Raw genomic sequence first — 18,248 nt, 5'->3', positions numbered from 1 at the left:
GCCAAAAGAAGGGTTTGCAGGTGCCAGTCAGCTGCATGTGCTAATGCGTGCCTTTGCCCTTGCAGTATTAAAATCAACTGATTGGGTGGCTCTGCTGACCTGTCAGGGAACTGGGAGAAGCAAGGAACTTGTCCATCAGCTAGGCAAGCCTCCTAACCCCATGACCTCTGGGAATGGCACATCCCTCAGTTATGGTTGAAAGCAAGCTCTTTGCCTGTGTTCATTTTTCAGCAGAGCAGGCAATTCTTGCATTTCAACTCACTTCACTTTCAGATACCAGTTTGAACAGGTAGTATCAGGCTAGTTCTGAAGTGTGTAAAAATTTATTCACAGCTTGAGAAATTTAAAATTTTAAGGACTGATAACATGAAAAGTCAGGAAGAGACAGTAGCGCATGTCAAAACCAAAAATATACATCTGAAGTGTAGAAATCTTATAATAAAGCATATTACAGGCATTGCAAAATGAAAATATAATATGCAACAAAGCTCCCAATTACGAAATGCAATACATTAAGAAAGGATAAGCTGTTTAATGTCATATGTACATGTGGCCAATATCTTTGTTAAACATAAAAGGCACAGGGAGAGACAAACCAATCTATAGTGATCCTGGCATACTATATAGGTTAAAATAACTATATAAACATTTGATAATTATTTATTGCCACTGACCACTTTACATCCATATTATTGGGGCAGTGAATAAAATGTATAAAAGGCAAACATTTGGAGTCTGTAATGAAGTATTATAAATTAATCAAAGATAGTGAGAGCAAGAAGAGGTAAAAGGAGCAAGAGCCAAAAGAAAGAGATTACTGATAATAACATAATAGTAATGAAGGCCTCTTATAGGGCAATAGAGATAGAGATGTTGAGATTGAGTCTGAGAGTAAGGAAAGTAAATGCTGTCCTTTCCCCCCCAGTTTATGGCCATAACAAAGAGTGCTGCCATTGGTAGCAAAGCTTCAGCAGGAGACAGAGCTGCTACTAAAGTTGATCGATTATTTTCTGTGCTGCTGCTTAGTGTTTCCTTGCCCTTGTAGCAGCTGCTTGTAAATATCTGCAAAAGCAACCTCTCCCTTTAGGAAGCTAGCAAGCAGAAATCCCTACAAGGAGGAGGAAGTATTAAGAAATCATGTAAAGCAAGTACTCTTGCTCTCTGATTGTACTGAACTCTGCAATATTCAGATTTTCCATGAACCTAAAATCCGCATGGCAGACATGTACTGTGGTGGTTTATTAAAGAGCAAGCACCATTTCAAAGCAGTGTTCTTTTCTGGGGGGAAAGAGGATAGAGGAAGATAGAGGCTTTTCTGCAGTGCAGAGTCATGGGTGTCAGAACCATTCTAACTGGCACTGAGGATCTTCTCTTTAGAATTAAAATCCACAGGACAATTTTTAAGAGAAATAAAATATTAGACAATATCATCATCATCATCATCATCATCATCATCCTCCAACATATTTCCAGCAATAATTAAACTTGATTAAGTTACAGCTTTTGTTACTAATCTTAATTAGTTAAATGAATGGAACTTTCACATACCAGGTAAGCTTGGACTGGAATACTAATTTGCATTAATAAAGCCACAGAAATTAGTCATGCTTCCCATCTTCCATATCAAAAGAACACTATTTTCGAGTTTCCGATATTAATATCAGTGTTCATTAAGTTAGCAACAGTGAAACAAAATTATTTGTGCACAACTTAAAAATATACGCATCTTTTGGCATTTCAAGTTGGTAGGGAAACTGAACCTTTGGTTCTGTAGAATCTAAAATTTTACTTCCAAAAACCAGCCTTTTCATTTCCAGTGTTTAAAACAGAGATTGTTTCCAAGTTTTCTAACAATATTCACTAGCTCATTACTGCACAAGAACAATAATGTCTTATACGATACTTTTAAAGACCTTTTTAAGTTTGAGAGGCATTGTGCTTGGGAGGGATCTGGTCAGTTTCATGAAGTCAATAAATAAAAGGGAAGGGTCGAAGATCAATTTCACATGTAAAATTTCATTTCTTCTTATCAGAACAAGTTGAACAGAAAAAAATAATACCTGTAAAATTGTTCTAACATTCAAGTATTAAGGTTTTAAGTACTTCCTATATAAATTATTGTGCCAATGTCAATACTTAAAGCAAGGATGCATAAGTGAGCTGAATGTGGCTCTTCAGACTTCTCTATTTCGCTCTTGGGACTCTCTCAAAGGCCACGTTTCTCAACAGCCCTATTCCAGTGCTTTTGCCTGGCAACAATATATCCTTGAACTGTGATAATGCCTCTTGCTTACCTTGATGGACAGACTGTGTGTGTCTCAGCACACACATAATAAATTCTGGTTTCTGCATGGCTGGAATGTAAACTGCCGAACAAGGTATGTTAAGCCCTGCCTATTTTTGCTTCTGGCTCAATCACTACTGCCATGTGGCCCCTGAAATGTTTCCCATGAAAGATAGCCCTCAGGCTGAAACAGGTTGCTCATCCTAGATTCAAAGAAATTAGAAATACAGCTCTAGAACAAGATCGTTGATTAAAACATCAAGCTGTGATGTGTCATTTAGTGCAGACAATTGTGTACTAAAACCCAACAATAGACACAACAGAATCACTCAAGTATTTTCAAAGAATTTCAAAGGTAGATGATAAAATTGCACTTAAAATTCTGAATTCAGATAGCAAACCATACTCTTCATTCTTTTAACTGACATAGTTTCCTTTTTCTATAGGAAATCTGGAGCTCAGTTCACCAAGTACTGTCACTGTGCAACTTCCTTATTTTAAAGGAGGCTGTGCAGCAGCAATGATTGGAGGATTGTGCACAATACAGATTTGTAGGTTTTTCCCCAACTTCACCATTTGGTCAGATAGCCAAGGGCCACACAATTTCATTATCTGTCCTGTTGGTCAGTATCAGATTTTTTTTGGTCTGATGCAGACAGTTCTAAAACGGGGTTTACAAAGCCAGCATACTCAGAGTTGCCATTATCATCCATTTCAGCACTAACAAAATCATTTTCCCATTCCAAACCATTAGAATCATCAGATGCAGAAGTTGGGTTACTTCCAGTTTTCTTGCTGCTAAATTTTAGTGCTGCTCGAAGAATGTCTTCTTCAGTTTTTGAGCGTTCTCGCAATGGGACCATTCTGTTCATGCCTGCAATTTTTTTTAAAAAAACTGTTTTAAAAGCAGTATACTATATTTGGGAACAACCATGCATTTGACTTTCAACAAAAGATGCATCCTGAATTAAATAGCAGCCAAAGAAATATATGATTGATGAGGTGAACTGGTATGTCCAGCTTGTTTCTGTAGTCTGTATTTTAAATCTTAATTAGCCCCTGTAAAACATTGAAACGCTTTTCTGTGAACTATAAATCACAGGCATCTTTGAAAAACACACTGCCTTCGAGTTTGCAGAATACAAGTTTCTGTTTAGGCACAGGGCAAGTGAATAAACAGCCACTACATTATTGCACCTGAATAGGAAAGAATGAAGGAGTAGCAGGCCATTAGCACTTCCCTTCAAAGACATTGCAGCAGCAGCAGCAGCAGCAGCAGCAGCAGCAGCAGCAGATGAATACTACTACTAACACAACAAAAACCATCAGTTCATTCAATAGCAAAAACATTATTATGCTAGTTTTGCAAAGTTATATCTGCCATAAATGTAAAAAAACAGTAAATCCATAATGCAAAAAAGCAAGTAGTTAAGGCTGTCAAGGTCTCATCAATTTGCTGTTTAAATCTAAAAAGAACCCATCCTGCAACAGAAGTAACCACTATTGCAAGAATAAATGGAAACTGGGGAGTAACTAATTTCATATGACTGCATTTGTGTTTTATTCAGGTTTTCACATTAACATTGGCTTATTCTGGCAATTCTACTTCACTTAACCAAACCAACAAATACTTAAAAGTTATATTCATCTCCCAATTACCAGTTTCCACACTATGGAAGCAAGATATGCAACTCTGAGAGGAATATTGAAATGGGATTTCACCCCACTCTGTGTTTTTTAAATATCCCAATAGTATCTATTTGCTTAGATGTTCAAACAGACCTTTGGTATTATTTATATGCTTAGGTCAGCAAAATCAATATAGAACAGAACAAATACCTTCTTCATCTTCCCATTCTAAATCTAAGGAATTACTGTCATCATTTCCACTTGTCGATTTGGTTTTTGTCATCAAGTCACAACTGCTCTCTGTATTTGGTGTCAGAACAGTGGCATCTGAGGACAGCCCTGTGAGCAAAACACATATTTATACTTCAAATATACCAGCACCATTAAACAATACACCAGCCCAACAGCTTTTAGCTTTAGTAATATGAAAATCTGCAAAATGCCACACAACTATTATCTAGAATATATATTGTGGCATTTGATTGCACACATGCCAAGCAACATTCTCTTTAATAAAGACATCTACAACAGTAACCCTAGGATATATATATACCAAAATGTCTTGACACTTTAAAATAAAGCCTGCATATGAAAACAATGGGTTCTTATTGCAGATCAGTAGATGTTCCTCTAGGACGTTGAATAATTTTTTAAGGAAGGGAAGTGAATTTTGAATTGCTGTAATTGACATATGTATAGTGTGCACCTACATGCAAGATGTGTAAGGGTTTTCAATACCCTTTGCAATATCTGAGCTACTTGATAGCAGCAATAAAAGCTGTGGCTGAAGAACATCCACACACAAAAAAGACTTACTGCTGCTTCGAAAAGCTTCATATTGTAGTTTTACATTCCTCAGGTAGGAATCAAAGTCCTCTTCTGTCACTGAGCTGTGAAAGAACAAACAAGTTACATCAAGGAGGACCAAGTTCAGAACCAAAGATTGGCTTACAACACCAACATATAGTTTCCTACATTTTGTATGTGATGGGTTGGAGCCAGTGTAATAATACTCCTACTAGAGGAATGGGATGTGGGAGAATATTTTAACTTATTTTTCTTCCCCTGTAGCCCCCTTGCTTCTGAGGGTTGGAGGACTGAGACTGTGTGAGAAGTTGCATGGGGGAGGGGGCCTTCCTGCAGGAAATTGATTGGAGCCCTTCCTGCAGGAAATTGATTTCCAGATGTTTATGAGTGTGGATGAAAGTCTTACCAATCACAATCCTATTTTTTAAAAGGTACACGTTTATGAGAGATTTTGTGGTTTCAGTTCAATACTGCTAACCCTAACCCTTGCCAATTTCTTCCCATTTCATTCTGTGAATTTGCAACCTACAAATTTATAAAGGAAACAAGGGTACATCCACCTGCTGCTTCAAATGAATTCAAAATTGAAGTTGTTTCTGCATTAAAATTATACAGTGATTTCAAATTCCCTGGCAAGTTAATATTAAAGGCTCCTGACTATCTTACCTTAAACCGTCTCCATTGCTTGCCAGTTGTGCTCTTTGCAGTCTTTGTTGCTGAAATTTTAAAAAATGAACATACGTTTCAAGAAATAAACTCAAAAGAATACAGCTTAGCTTAAACTCTCTAGTCTAAGCCAGGTGTATGAACACACCTACTCAACAGGACAATTTATATGCTCAAGTATTATGCCTGTCTGCACAGTGCCTGATTGTTTCTCATAACAGCAGAATGAGGCTTTTTTCTCTAACATTTCTATATTGCCTTTCCATAAAAATATAAACAAACTGGAGGGTGCTCAAGTATCAGACTGAGCAAATCCCATGACCTTCCAATAAAGTTGAAAATGTCTCACAATTTTATCCTGCTTCCTAATTTACAGAAACAAATTTCATTCTGTTCTTGGTTCTTCTAAACTTTTTATTGGCACTTGTGACTATTTTGCAGCAGCTAAAGAATGAAGGAGGACTGGATAAATAATTAGGCACACAGGAAGCTGTCTTATATTGAATCAGAACATTGGTTGAGTATTGTCAGCAGGGACTGTCAGCATCTCTCCAATGCTTCAGATATGAGCCCTACCCAGACCTGCCTAGTGATGCCAGAAATTGAATCTGGTTCCTTCTATATGCTAAGTACATGGGTTCCGCACATATTTGGGAGGGCACATGTGTGAGTCACAAGGCGCACCTGGCCCTATCAGGCCTTGGCTGCCATGTGATGTCACATGTGTGACACCTTGGGTCTCCCAGCTGGGCAACCACAGTGATAGTGCCTATGGTACATGTTCTGCCATCAAGCTACAGCACTTCTCAGATTTGTTTGTTGCAGCGAATCCATTCCTAGTCATTCTAGAAAGGACAGTACCATAAGGATAATAAAATAAAATGCATAATTTAACAAATGTAGAAAAAAAGAAATCAAAGACATTTCATCAGCTAAAATACAGATGTTGGTTAACATTTAGAAGCAGTCCAGTATGTGAAGCTGCATTTAACTATGTCATTTCTGATGCAACCAACACCAGTGACAGAAACATCAGTGCGCTGTTTAAAACATATTTTAATAAAAGTGTGACACAATTGCTGGAAGAAATAAAATGCTAGAATACACTTTGCCTCCCATAAAAATAATTACACTTTTTCTTAAATGTAGACCAAGCTATTGTCATTGTCTTAACTACTCGGGTGACCTGACAAAGCCGTCCTTAAGATGTTCTGTGGTCTTTTATGAAATCCTAATTAAGTGCTTACATTTGGATGCAGTTGGTTATTAAATTACACAGCCCAAAAACCTTTTCAGTGGCTGCGAGAAATCCTGGGATGCAACATAAATACCAAGGATTTATTATTATTATTCCAAAATACTATTTTTTTTTAATACACCATAAGGATCTGGTATTCCACTCACCTTTGCTTTAGAGTTCCTAATTGCATTGAAACCACTTCCTCACACAGATCATGTGGCAAGAAGTTAAAAGACTTAGTATTATATGTGGCCTTGTTCAGACTTAGCTCTGCTGCTTCAACAAACTGGTTTGCTGAAATATAAATGACCAAGAAACTTGAATGCTCCATCTTGCCCTTGTTTATCTGGCTTGATTGGAGACTTAGGTGTTTTTGTTAAAGCAGTTTCCTTCAATGTCTTATTTAGGAAATTGAGATTCTGGAGGCAGAGCTTAAACCACAAATTTCCAGTTTGATGTTATGGGACACTGTTACTTAATAAGACGTCTCCCTCTTAAGCTGAAGGTACAAGGAGAAAGGGAAGGCACATGCACTCCTTACTTAACACTGTTAATAGTTAATACAGTGGTGCCTCGCAAGATGAAAAGAATCCGTTCCGCGAGTCTCTTCATCTTGCGGTTTTTTTCGTCTTGCGAAGCAAGCCCATTAGCGGATTAGCGCTATTAGTGGTTTAGCGGCTATTAGTGGCTATTAAAGGCTTAAGGGATTAGCGGATTAGCTGCTAAAAGGCTATTAGCGGCTATTAAAGGCTTAAGGGATTAGCGGATTAGCTGCTAAGAGGCTATTAGCGGCTATTAAAGGCTTAAGGGATTAGCGGATTAGCTGCTAAGAGGCTATTAGCGGCTTAGATCAGCTGATAAGCGGCTTAGATCAGCTGTTAAGCGGCTTAGCGATCAGCTGTTAAGCGGCTTAGGGTCTTGGGAAAAAGGGGGGGGAGGGGAAAAAAACCCCAGGAATCGCAAGACATTTTCGTCTTGCGAAGCAAGCCCATAGCAAATTCGTTTTGCGAAGCACCTCCAAAACGGAAAACCCTTTCATCTAGCGGGTTTTCCGTCTTGCAAGGCATTCGTCTTGCGGGGCACCACTATATATTTCTGAACACTAAATAGAATGTTGGATTTATTGCCATAAGTTCATTTTATGCAGGGGATCCCTGCCCAGTAGAATGAGTGGGAGGAACCATTCCTCTATGACTCCTCTCTCCTCCCACTACAGGACATTATTTCTGGTGCATTCCAGAAATCCATCATTAACATCTTTGCACAAAATTTCAATAATGCTTCTCTCTGAAGAATGATGGCTGCTAGGTATGGAGTAAAAAGCATACAAAACAAAGGAGAACAAAACCCCTGAAAGCATCCCCACCCCACAAAAGGAGAAAGTGGTAAAGTTATATATTTTAAAAGTTATCTAAAAATTATCAATGTGAATCCTTGTCACTGATATCTACTTATGTGTTAGTATCCTACACTCCTCCAAGGCCACTAGGGGGATGTACATGGGTCTTCCCCCACCTCCTGCCCAGTGAGGCAAGCTGCGCTAAGAGATAGTGACTTTCAAGGTTGAATAACTGAACTCAAGTCTCTCTGGTGCTCTAACCCAGGATGGGCAACCTACAGTCCTTGACCTGCATGTGACCCTCAGCCCTCTGAAACCAATCAGTTCAGATCTCCGGCAAGAGTGGTATCTCCCTGCTAGGTAGTGGAGGAGAGGAAAGAGAAAGAAGAGGATGCCACCCACTTATACTCTGTCCCTGTACCATAACTGATTTCAACCCTGTACACACATTTGGCCCATGTGCCACAAATGATTACCCCAAAAAGGAATACATCTCTTAAAAGAAAGGAAAAAAAAGGGCACCCATCCTTGCCCTAACGATTTATCATTCAGATTTATCATATGGGTTTCACTTCCTTTCAAAGCAAGCTTAGTATTGCAGGACAAGATCTTTATCCTAGTCAGGGGTAAGCAAATTTTTCAGTAGGGAGCCAGTCTACTGTCCCTCAGACCTTGTGGGGGGCTGGACTATATTTTGAAGGGGGGAAAAAGAACAAATTCCTATGCCCCACAAATAACCCAGAGATGCATTTTAAATAAAAGGATACATTCTACTCATGTAAAAACACGCTGATTCCCAGACTGTCCATGGGCCGGATTTAGAAGGTGATTGGGCCGGATCCAGCCCCCAGGTCTTAGTTTGCCTACTCGTGTCCTAGATTTTGCCAAACTTTCTCCAACCACCATCTACAGTTTGTAGTGTGCTCAGACACAGTAAGTTCATACTAACAGTTATGATCTAGAATAATTTTAAGATTTCACTTACTTCCATAAAATTGACAGATTGTCAATATAACGAAAGGATTAATGATCCTACAATCTTCTGCAAGATTGACTAGCCTGCAGTTAGTATCTTCAGAATGTTTTTAGTAACTGGCCAACTGTTATCTACTCACTACAGGTTCAATAGTAGAAACATATTAAATATATGTATACTAATGACCTATATAAAATATTTGATACTCTGCTCAAGAGATTAAAGGAATTAGAAACTACTACAAAGAAACTTGGAAAGTTCTGTTTAAGATAGCATGTGAAACTAAGCGCAAGATACACAACAGGGGCTCTGATACATATATTTTGGGGTCTTCTCCCCTCACCTCCAAGAGCTTTCTCTGCTTTGCTGCCCTGGCTGCTTCACGCTGCGCAGCATATAAAGTCTCCTCTTCTATTCTTAACTTCTCCTCTTGTTTGGCTAACTGTATATGAACAAAATGGTAAGGATTAACAAAAGAGAACCTAGCTATCTTTCCTATGAAAATAAGTGCACTAAATTTAAAGGAAAAAGTTATTCATGAAAATACAAAACACAAAATTTACTGGTGTGATTAAAAAAAGAAACTATTTTCATACTATCTTCCAATATCAATTGTTATTTGAATTAAGCATATTAACTAGATAAATTAAAATCTTCTTTAAAAGCAATTTTAGCTCTAGGTATTCCACTGATCATAAACAGAAGTCAGACATATACATAATTTGAACCCAACATTTATATATGATCATTCAAAGAGCCCCGCTAGATTGGAAGTACGAAAATAGGATGTACAAGTAATTTGTGCATGATCTGTTAGCATTTCCTTTTAACATTCAAAACTACCCTCAAGTGGAAACTTTTCTACTAGCTTTGTTCTCCACAGCACTTTTCTGTTTCCACAGAGAGAACTCTAACTACTGTACTACAGCTTTATTTTTTCTTCCGTCACATCTTGTTAACGGTGTTGTTAGACCTAGCTTGCTCCATTCGCCATATCAAGCTTCCACTTTTGTCAGCCAGTTATTGGTATAGACAACTGTGCATACATGAATGGTTACTATGCCTACCTCTGACAGAAGTCTATCATCTAATGTTCTTTGTTTTTCAGCAATGGAATTGTAGTGCCTTCCCCTTAGATCAGCAATTTCTTCTTCAGTCAAAGGTCTGGAGAAAAAGGAAAAAGAAAGAGGCTGCCCACTTGGCACTCTGCTCCACCAGCTTCCTCAGCAAGCTGTCATGGAGACTGTCTCCAAAGGCCAGATCTATCCTTCGCTAGATGTTTCTGCTGTCCTACATGATTAACTAAAATATTCCAATATTTATAAAACATACAGAACATTATTTATTTCCCTTTTTGTCTGCATATTTTTATTTAGATTGTGAAAAGGGATACATTAAATTTTATACATTACAGTAGCAATTCTTACTTCACAAAAAATAAATGATAAATTATGGTGATTTTAGAATTTATATAATTTATTAGATTTATATACTGCCCTTCATCATAAGATAAAAATACAGGGTGAAAGCACATATAAACATTTAAACATTTAAAAGGCTGTAGAATATTAATCAGCCAAAGGCCTGGTTGAAAAGGAATGTTTTTGCCTGGCACCTAAAGATATATAATGAAGGTGCTAGGGAAGCCTCCCTGGGGCATAGCTGTCAACTTTCCCCCTTTTTTAAAAGGAAATTCCCTTATTCCGAATAGGATTTGTTTCAAGGGAAAAGTTGACAGCTATGCCTGGGGAGAACATTCCACAAATGGGAAGCCACAGCAGAAAAGGCCTGTTGTCATATTGCCACCCTCTGGACTTCATGATTAAACTAATACATATTAGAAAATAGATATTGATATATTGATAATTGTTCAGACTAGAGAAATTGGGGCTACAATTGACTTATCCCAAAAAAAAATTTTAAGAAGACATCAAAAAGACACTGATTTGGATTTTAAGGATAGACCTCTCTTGCAAACAAAGACAAATTAAAAACTTTGCTTGGAACTTATTTCATTGGAATATGTGTAGCTATTTTAAGTCATAGTAAAGGCATTATACACTGTTAACATACACATTTTAACACACCCCAAAAGAGACAAACATTTGTATTTACTTTATATGGATGCGTGGTTCTTAGGGGTAGTGATTTTAAAAAAATAATTACAATTTTGAAACTGCCTAATTTAGCTGATATTATACCTATTCAATATGTTACTATTTATAATTTTAAGAAACAATGCATTTTTAGAGCTGGAAAATTACCCACCCACCAATCTGTCCATTCAAAATGCCAAAAGGCACTCTGATAAAGAACCCAATATTTCAGGCAAAATCACCCTACTAATAGGAAAAGTAGATGATCAGAATGATGAAACAAGGTGAAAATAATAGTGGGTGGGAGAGAGAGAAAATATGTTATAAATACCCACCTCTGGTTGCTTCCTGGACTCTCACCCTATTAAAAATTATCAAGAGATACCCAATATTAAAGGCTATAACAATTGTATTATCATGCTATCTTTGAAACAGAAATGATAGATTTGTTTTAACAAGCAACCCCACCATCCTTTTAAAAATTAGAAATTAATTATATGGATCCATCTGTGATAAAAACCCCTGTCTTTATACATTTTGATTCAATGATCTGTAACTCCATCTATAACATATTGGCAACATAAGAGCTAGGCAAAGCTGTGCTTGTTTGTATATAGCCCTGCTCAGAGACAGTCTCGGGGAACATGGTTTTCAAAGTAATTATCAACTCATTATATAAAGAGGCTGTTTAAAAAACGGTTTCTTTCTATGTTTTCCCAATTTACAGCCTTTTAGGTTACCCTTGGTTCAAACATGCTTTAGAAGGCTAATGATCCACTTTACACATAAAATTGTTCTAATGAACTTTCTTTATCAGAAAGCTACTTACCTCATCGCTTTCCACTAGATTCTCAAACTGTAAGTAGATAGAACAATATTTCAATTAAACAAGTATTACAGCTAAAATTGAACATGTATTTAGACATATCTCACCCAATATGTTCTTGATCTTATTTAAGTACCTATGCAAACTCAGTGGGCACTTACAAAGTTTTGGTAAAAACAGAAATCAGACAAACATGCCCATCAACTTTGTTATTGTATATCTTATGCTATTAAAGTACCGTATTTTTTGACCTATAGGACACACTTTTCCCCCTCCAAAAATGAAGGGGAAATGTGTGTGCGTCCTATGGGGCAAATGCAGGCTTTCGCTGAAGCCTGGAGACGAGAGGGATCCCTCTTGCTCTCCAGGCTTAGGGCAGCTCTCCACAAGCCTTGGGAGCCCAGCATGACTTCCCGCCGGGCTTGCGGACAGCAGCCTGCAGCCCGAAACCCAGGGAGCGCAGCGGAGCGCGCCCCAGGCAGGTATCCGCAAGCCTGGGGAGACCGGCGGGAGTTCCTGCCAGGCTCCCAAGGCTTGCGGATAGCAGCCTGTTCTGGCGGCTGGGGTCAGGGGAAGCTCCCAAGGCTTGCGGATAGCAGCCTGTTCTGGCGGCTGGGGTCAGGGGAAGCTCGGGCTTCCCCCGTCCCAGCCCCGTGCCTGGGGGGGGGGGGGAATAATTTTTTTCTTTATTCCCCCCCCCCCAAAAAAAAACCTAGGTGCGCCCTATAGGGCAAAAAATACGGTAATTCTATGGAGGTCGGGCAGGCACAGGGAATACCTGCAACTTCCGAAGCCTTGCTGGTCTTGTGCTGGCAAAAGGTTATGAAAGCTTCCCACTGTGCAATGAACTTTTACCATTTCCCCTCCCGTCTATTTTAAAGAGAGGGAAAATAACCGCATCCTTCTTTACCTGTGGAAAGAGAAGTCTGCTGGTTCCAATCGCCACCCTTCACAGGGACACAGATATTTCTTCTACTCCTAGATGCCATATGTTTAGATACAAAATGCATCCGATACTTGTATCTAAAGATATTTCCTTTCGCATATTTCAATTAGGAAATGTGATTGTTTTTCTCCTATTAGTTCCAAAATGAAAGCAGCAGTAAGTTTCGGAATTGAAAGCCTTTACTCACCTCTATAGTGAAGTGTTCTCCTGTGGCACAGGTCCTGAAGTACTTTGATCTAGAAAATAAACCAACATTTATCACAACATTAATTAGTATTATAACTGAAGAATTCTTACGAGTAGTTTTCTCTGTTCTCAGAAACGTTCAAGACTACAATTCTGTATCTTTAAGAGCTGTGTATAGCAATGTGGGTTTTCTAAAAACGTTTTTCTGATGAGTGATCTAATTTAGAATGTTTACTTTTGCTTGTATTTAGTCAATAAAATTAAAACAAATATTCCATAATATTTGTTTGTCCTCAAACACAACAAGCATTTGAAATGAAATATTTGGAGGGATATTAAAGTACACATCATGTGGTTCAAATGTTATATTAAATAGACATTTTTATTGGAATGCCCTCCATTTGAAAGAAAAAAGGTCTGATTTTCATCCAGGGCATGAGAAATGCAGCAAGGGACTGGTGTAAGTGTGGAAACCAATTAGATTTACAGTATGGAATGGGCAATGTAAGCACGGCCTTGTTATCAACAACAGTATGGGACCTATTATGCTTGTGTATTTTCAAAAGGATTAATCAATATTATGGTGATGATATATTCACTTATCACTTTAGGCAGAGTACTATCAGATACTGTGAAATGACAAACCATGCATGGAGTTCCACTACAACTGGAGCATCAGGGGGAGAGAGGTAATTTTCCCCAACTATTCCTTCCATGTGCAGCTCTCTGAAAAGCTGTTCTGGAGGGTTGGGGGACCCATTTGTACAGTAGAAGGTGGAAAATATACTTCTTCCCCTTCCTCTAGCAGGACCCTCTCCAGGATTGCAGTCTCTTCTGCAATAACTACATAAATAACCTTTACAATAATGTTCTGGATGCTAAGAATATGTACAAATGTAACCCTTTAAAAATAAAAAATAACTATAATAAAACATATTGCTTTCTGTATGTGGTAGCCTTAGGTACTCTCCAGGTAGGGCAATAACAGTAAGCCCAGAGCTCTAATTATATATATATTCCCAGAAGCATTATAAGAATGATGTTGTGATCCCTTTAGGAATAAAGTGGAAGTTAACAATGAGAGCACAGAAACTAGATCTGACCCACTTTCTAATTATGCCTGCAGCACACAGACAATGAAACTTGAACAACAAACAATTTAAACAGAATTTCTAGAACCACTGGCATTAAACCACTTTCTACATGAATAAACAGAGATTATATTTTAAAAAACATTTTTTAGTGAACCCTGTGATGCTTGGATAATTTGCATTAGGTTTATAAAAAAAATCAGGAGATATTCAGAACAAGCAGCATGGAAATGTATGTAAGGTGTATTCTATATAGACTAATTGTTTCACTCAATCCAAATATACATACTAATTAATGGACTGCATGTTATTATCATAGGTGTCAATGTTTCCCTTTTTAAGGGAAATTCCCTTATTCCAAATAGGATTCCTTGCAAGAAAAGGGAAAAGTTGACAGCTATGTATTATTATTTATTAAATACATATACAACCCTTTATCGAAAGATTATGGAGCAGTATACAGTATAGGGTGGTAGAGCAGAGGTTCACAAGATGTGTGGCCCAAAGCACTAACAAGAAACGGGTAGATTTTCAAAAAGGCATTTTTTTGCTTTTTAAAAAGTTCAGACTGTTTCATATTTCAAGTTTTCCAAGGTCTTAAGGGTTAACTCATCATCATCATCATCATCATCATAATAATTCAGGGTAATTAAGAATATTGTTGAATATCTACCACCTGCAGTTTAGTAAGCTGCAGACATTGATGTTATATGAAAAGTACACTGATGCAGATTAGCTGCAGTTCTCTGGCCCACTATAAATTTTCAGTAAGGCCTTGGCTGCTGGCAGAAAGGGTAAAAACACTTTTCTCCTTTACTGCTTTTAGAGCTGTGGACAAAGCAATCCAAATCCATGATCTACTGCTATGGATGGGTTTTTGATGGGCTGAAGGTGTTTGCCTTGCCAGGCTTTGCCAGCAAGGAGTCTCTGCTATGATAAAGCTCTCCACGTCTACTGAAAGCACAGGTGGAAGTTTCTGCTAGCATAACACCCCCCCATGGGTGTTTTAGGAGCAGAGTTGGCCAAGGATCCACTAGATCCTAAGCCAGTACAATTGACAGCAAGTTGTGCCAAGCAGCCCAGTTTGAGCCCGTCAGCCTTGAGCTGGTCCAGCAAAGATGCATACTTTTTCCTGCCCCTACATGTTTGCCATGGCAGGCAGTTCTCTGGATGTGGCAGTGCTCCGCTGCTCCAATAAGCCTTGCTGTTGTCTCAATAAGTTAGGATTTTGCTCTCAAAAATGCTGTACTTTATGCACCTTTGTTGTAATTGGCAGACCTGGGGGAAAACATAGACATCTTGTTGTCTGAGCAACTAAGTAGCCTGCTATTGACATTGTCTCTTACTCATCCATATGCCTACACAAATGCAAACTATGCAGAGAATATTAAATAAGCTAAGGGGAAAATTTGGGCATAATACTCAAGACACCAAACAAATCTAAGAAGTGTAAATTGGTGAGATCATTCCAAATCCCTTTGAGCAACTGACAGTTTGTTGTATTAAAATATTACAGGTTTTATGTCTATTTTAATTTCAGAGGAAGGTGGGTTGATAGAACAAGGCAAACTATTGCAGTTCCTGACATCGCACCTTACCATTGTCAACATTATTTCCTAGAAGATTAACTAGAACATTTAGTTTCTGTGAATTCTTTAATGTCATATCCCCTTCTTGAAGTAGCATCTAGTACACTAAAGCATAATTGCTGCCTGTTTGAATGTCAGTGTCTGCAGTAAAGGCAAACATAAGGGATGAAAGCTTATACTGTACTCACAGGACCACAAAATAGAGCTTCAATCTATGCTGAAACAAATGTTTCTCAGCTTTAACCATCTCTTTCCTTCTTAGTTATTGTTTCAATCAAATTCATGTGAACATCAGCCAAATAGTTTTTTTAAGGGAACCTAAACCAGTAGGCAAGTGAACAGCAACCCTTAATCAGGGATGGAAAACTTATGCACTTCTAGTTGTTGCTGGACTACAACCCCCTCACCCCTCCCATTCTGTCTGGCTTAGATAAGATTTGCCTTAGATGAAGCCAATATCCAGATTTGCTTCGCACTGCAATCCTATAGATGTCTACTCAAAGATAAAAGTAGTATCAACTTTTCTATTGCTCCATTTTTTACTACATTTTGGAAAACCAATTGTCCTTTATTTATCCTCCTTGCCTTTTACAGAAGGAATTCAAAGAAACCTACCACAAAAAACAGATATTTAATTTTTCTCTGCCCTTGTGCAAGAACAAGGCATACAGCCCTTTGCACACTTTTTACATTTATCCTGCAATCCTGTGCTGATCAACTTGAGAGTGAGGTCCACTGAACTCACTAGGGCCTGAGTAAATCTGCATAAGATCAAGCTCCATGTGATCAAGCTCACTGGGTGGCTTTGCACCAGTCACTATTTCTCAGCATAACCTACCTCACAGGATTGTGAAAATAAAATATGGGGGAAAGGGAGAAACATATATGCCACCTTGAAGCCTTTGGAGGAAAAAAGAAAATATAACAAAACAAGTGATAAACTGTAGCACAGAAATTCCTATCCTTCCCAGAATTGTTTTATGCCTCCTTCTTACTGCTACTTTCTTCTGGATTAGTAGTATCACAGCTTGGAACAGCAATCAACACCATTTTATAGCATTGCCAATACATTAAGATTAAAAGTTATTCTGCTTCTCTGCTTTTGTTTTTTTTTTTTTACTGCTACCAGTTGTCAGTGTGGGGCTGGGCTATCCATGTAAAGTTGCAACTGTCCTCCATTTGAGATTGTGACTGCCAAGCTAAGGGCCAGCAGACTCTGAATTCTTCTTGCATTCCCCCCCCGTTGACAGACGGAGAATATATCTATCTATACAAGTATAACCTATTCTCTTGTCAGGAGAACTGATCTGCTTCTCTTCCCCCAAGTGATGTTCTTTCAGCTATGGATAAATACTAGAGAACCTTGAGTGACAGCAGAAGCAATCAGGAAACACTGACATTTCTTTCTTTATTGAACGCTTCCTATGGGGGAGGGGTAAACAGCCCATCAGCCTGGAGGTGAATCTATTCTGGCGCTGCGTTTCCCCGTGACTAACCATATACTTTTGAAAAACAGCCACACAGCCGACTCCCCACTGCCATTCCACCCTCTCCAAGAACTGGGTGAAGCTGCAAAAACGGCACCTATAACTTTTGCGACAGATTCCTGTTGCTATAATCTCGCATTACAGGCTTTTAGGCAGGAGAGCATGAGAGGCCTGCTGGATCACACCGAAGGTCCATCTCGTGAGCATCCTGTTTCCTCATAGAGGCCGATCAAATGCTTCCGGGGGGGGGGGGGGAGCCGCACAAACTAAAGAGCCCTCACCCCGCTGTTGCTTCCCCCGCAACATTCAGAGATACCCTGACTCTGATCACGGAGGCTCCATCCAGCAATGTGGAGTGATGACCGTCGCTAGACTCGCATTCCTGCTCCCTCCATTAACACCTGAGGCAGCTGCCACGTCTTGGCAGTGTCAGCCTGAAGGGACGCGAGACTCCGCCGCTGAACCGCGAGGCAACTCGCCCTACAGTCCCACCTGGGCACTACCTAACGCCCCCCCCCACCTCGAAAAGGTGGAGTCACAGCCACCGTCCCGCCCTGCCCGTCCCGCCTCCTCTTCCACGTCCCGTGCTTACCCTCCTCCTCGCTGGATCCGTCCCGCTTCCCGCCTCGGGAAGAGCCAGCAGCACCACTGCGCCGCCCAGCTGTTCCCCATGGCATGCTGAGGGGGTGAGCGCGTGTGCGCACGCGCGCGAGGGCCACCAGCGTCCGTTAAGTCACCAACCGCCGCAGCAGCGCCAACCGACTATGACGGCGGTCCCTCGGCAACGGTAGCGGCGCCGCCACCGCCCAACGGCCGCCGCGAGCTAGGTAAAGAAACGGCACGGCGACGGGACCCCTCCTCTGTCTTTTGTTTATGCGTTATGTGGAGAAACACCCACAAGCCACACTGTCGCGTGACCACGAATTAAAAACGGAAAGCGCCCCCTCCCGCGCGGAGACTCCGCTCTGCTCCGCCCGCCTTCGCCGGCCCCCTCACACGCTGTGCCTGCCAGGTCGGCCGTCGCAGGCAGCCTCGGGCCCCGCCCCCTGGCCCCTCTCAGGCCCCGCCCTCCTCATTCATGACCAG

At 39.8% G+C, this 18,248-nt stretch overlaps 2 protein-coding genes across 5 annotated transcripts in view; both read right to left on the bottom strand.

Annotated features, from left to right (window-relative positions):
• Window positions 1-2,487, bottom strand: part of ALPK1 (alpha kinase 1) — a 62,454-nt gene extending 59,967 nt beyond the window's left edge. Inside the window, exon 1 of the mRNA XM_083457091.1 lies at window positions 2,295-2,487. The gene's annotated coding sequence lies outside the window, so the exon portion shown is untranslated. The remainder of the gene's footprint in view (window positions 1-2,294) is intronic.
• Window positions 308-17,895, bottom strand: AP1AR (adaptor related protein complex 1 associated regulatory protein). 4 transcript variants are annotated; one of them, XM_083457563.1, is made up of 10 exons: window positions 17,755-17,889; window positions 12,997-13,045; window positions 11,867-11,893; window positions 11,373-11,398; window positions 10,009-10,105; window positions 9,285-9,383; window positions 5,387-5,436; window positions 4,730-4,803; window positions 4,124-4,252; window positions 308-3,158 (listed from the first exon to the last, which is right to left on the bottom strand). In XM_083457563.1, the coding sequence occupies exons 1-10, from the start codon at window positions 17,832-17,834 to the stop codon at window positions 2,893-2,895; spliced, it is 897 nt and encodes a 298-aa protein (XP_083313689.1). In that variant the 5' UTR covers window positions 17,835-17,889; the 3' UTR covers window positions 308-2,892. The 4 variants fall into 4 exon arrangements, with proteins under 4 accessions (XP_083313689.1, XP_083313691.1, XP_083313690.1 ...); XM_083457565.1 differs by lacking the exon at window positions 11,373-11,398 and having other exon boundaries at window positions 17,755-17,895; XM_083457564.1 differs by lacking the exon at window positions 9,285-9,383.
• Between the last annotated feature and the right edge of the window lie 353 nt (window positions 17,896-18,248).

Source organism: Podarcis tiliguerta (assembly GCF_965153285.1).
Source record: "Podarcis tiliguerta genome assembly, chromosome: 9".
NCBI classification, from domain to species: domain Eukaryota; kingdom Metazoa; phylum Chordata; class Lepidosauria; order Squamata; family Lacertidae; genus Podarcis; species Podarcis tiliguerta.
This window is presented reverse-complemented; position numbering and strand designations above follow the sequence as displayed.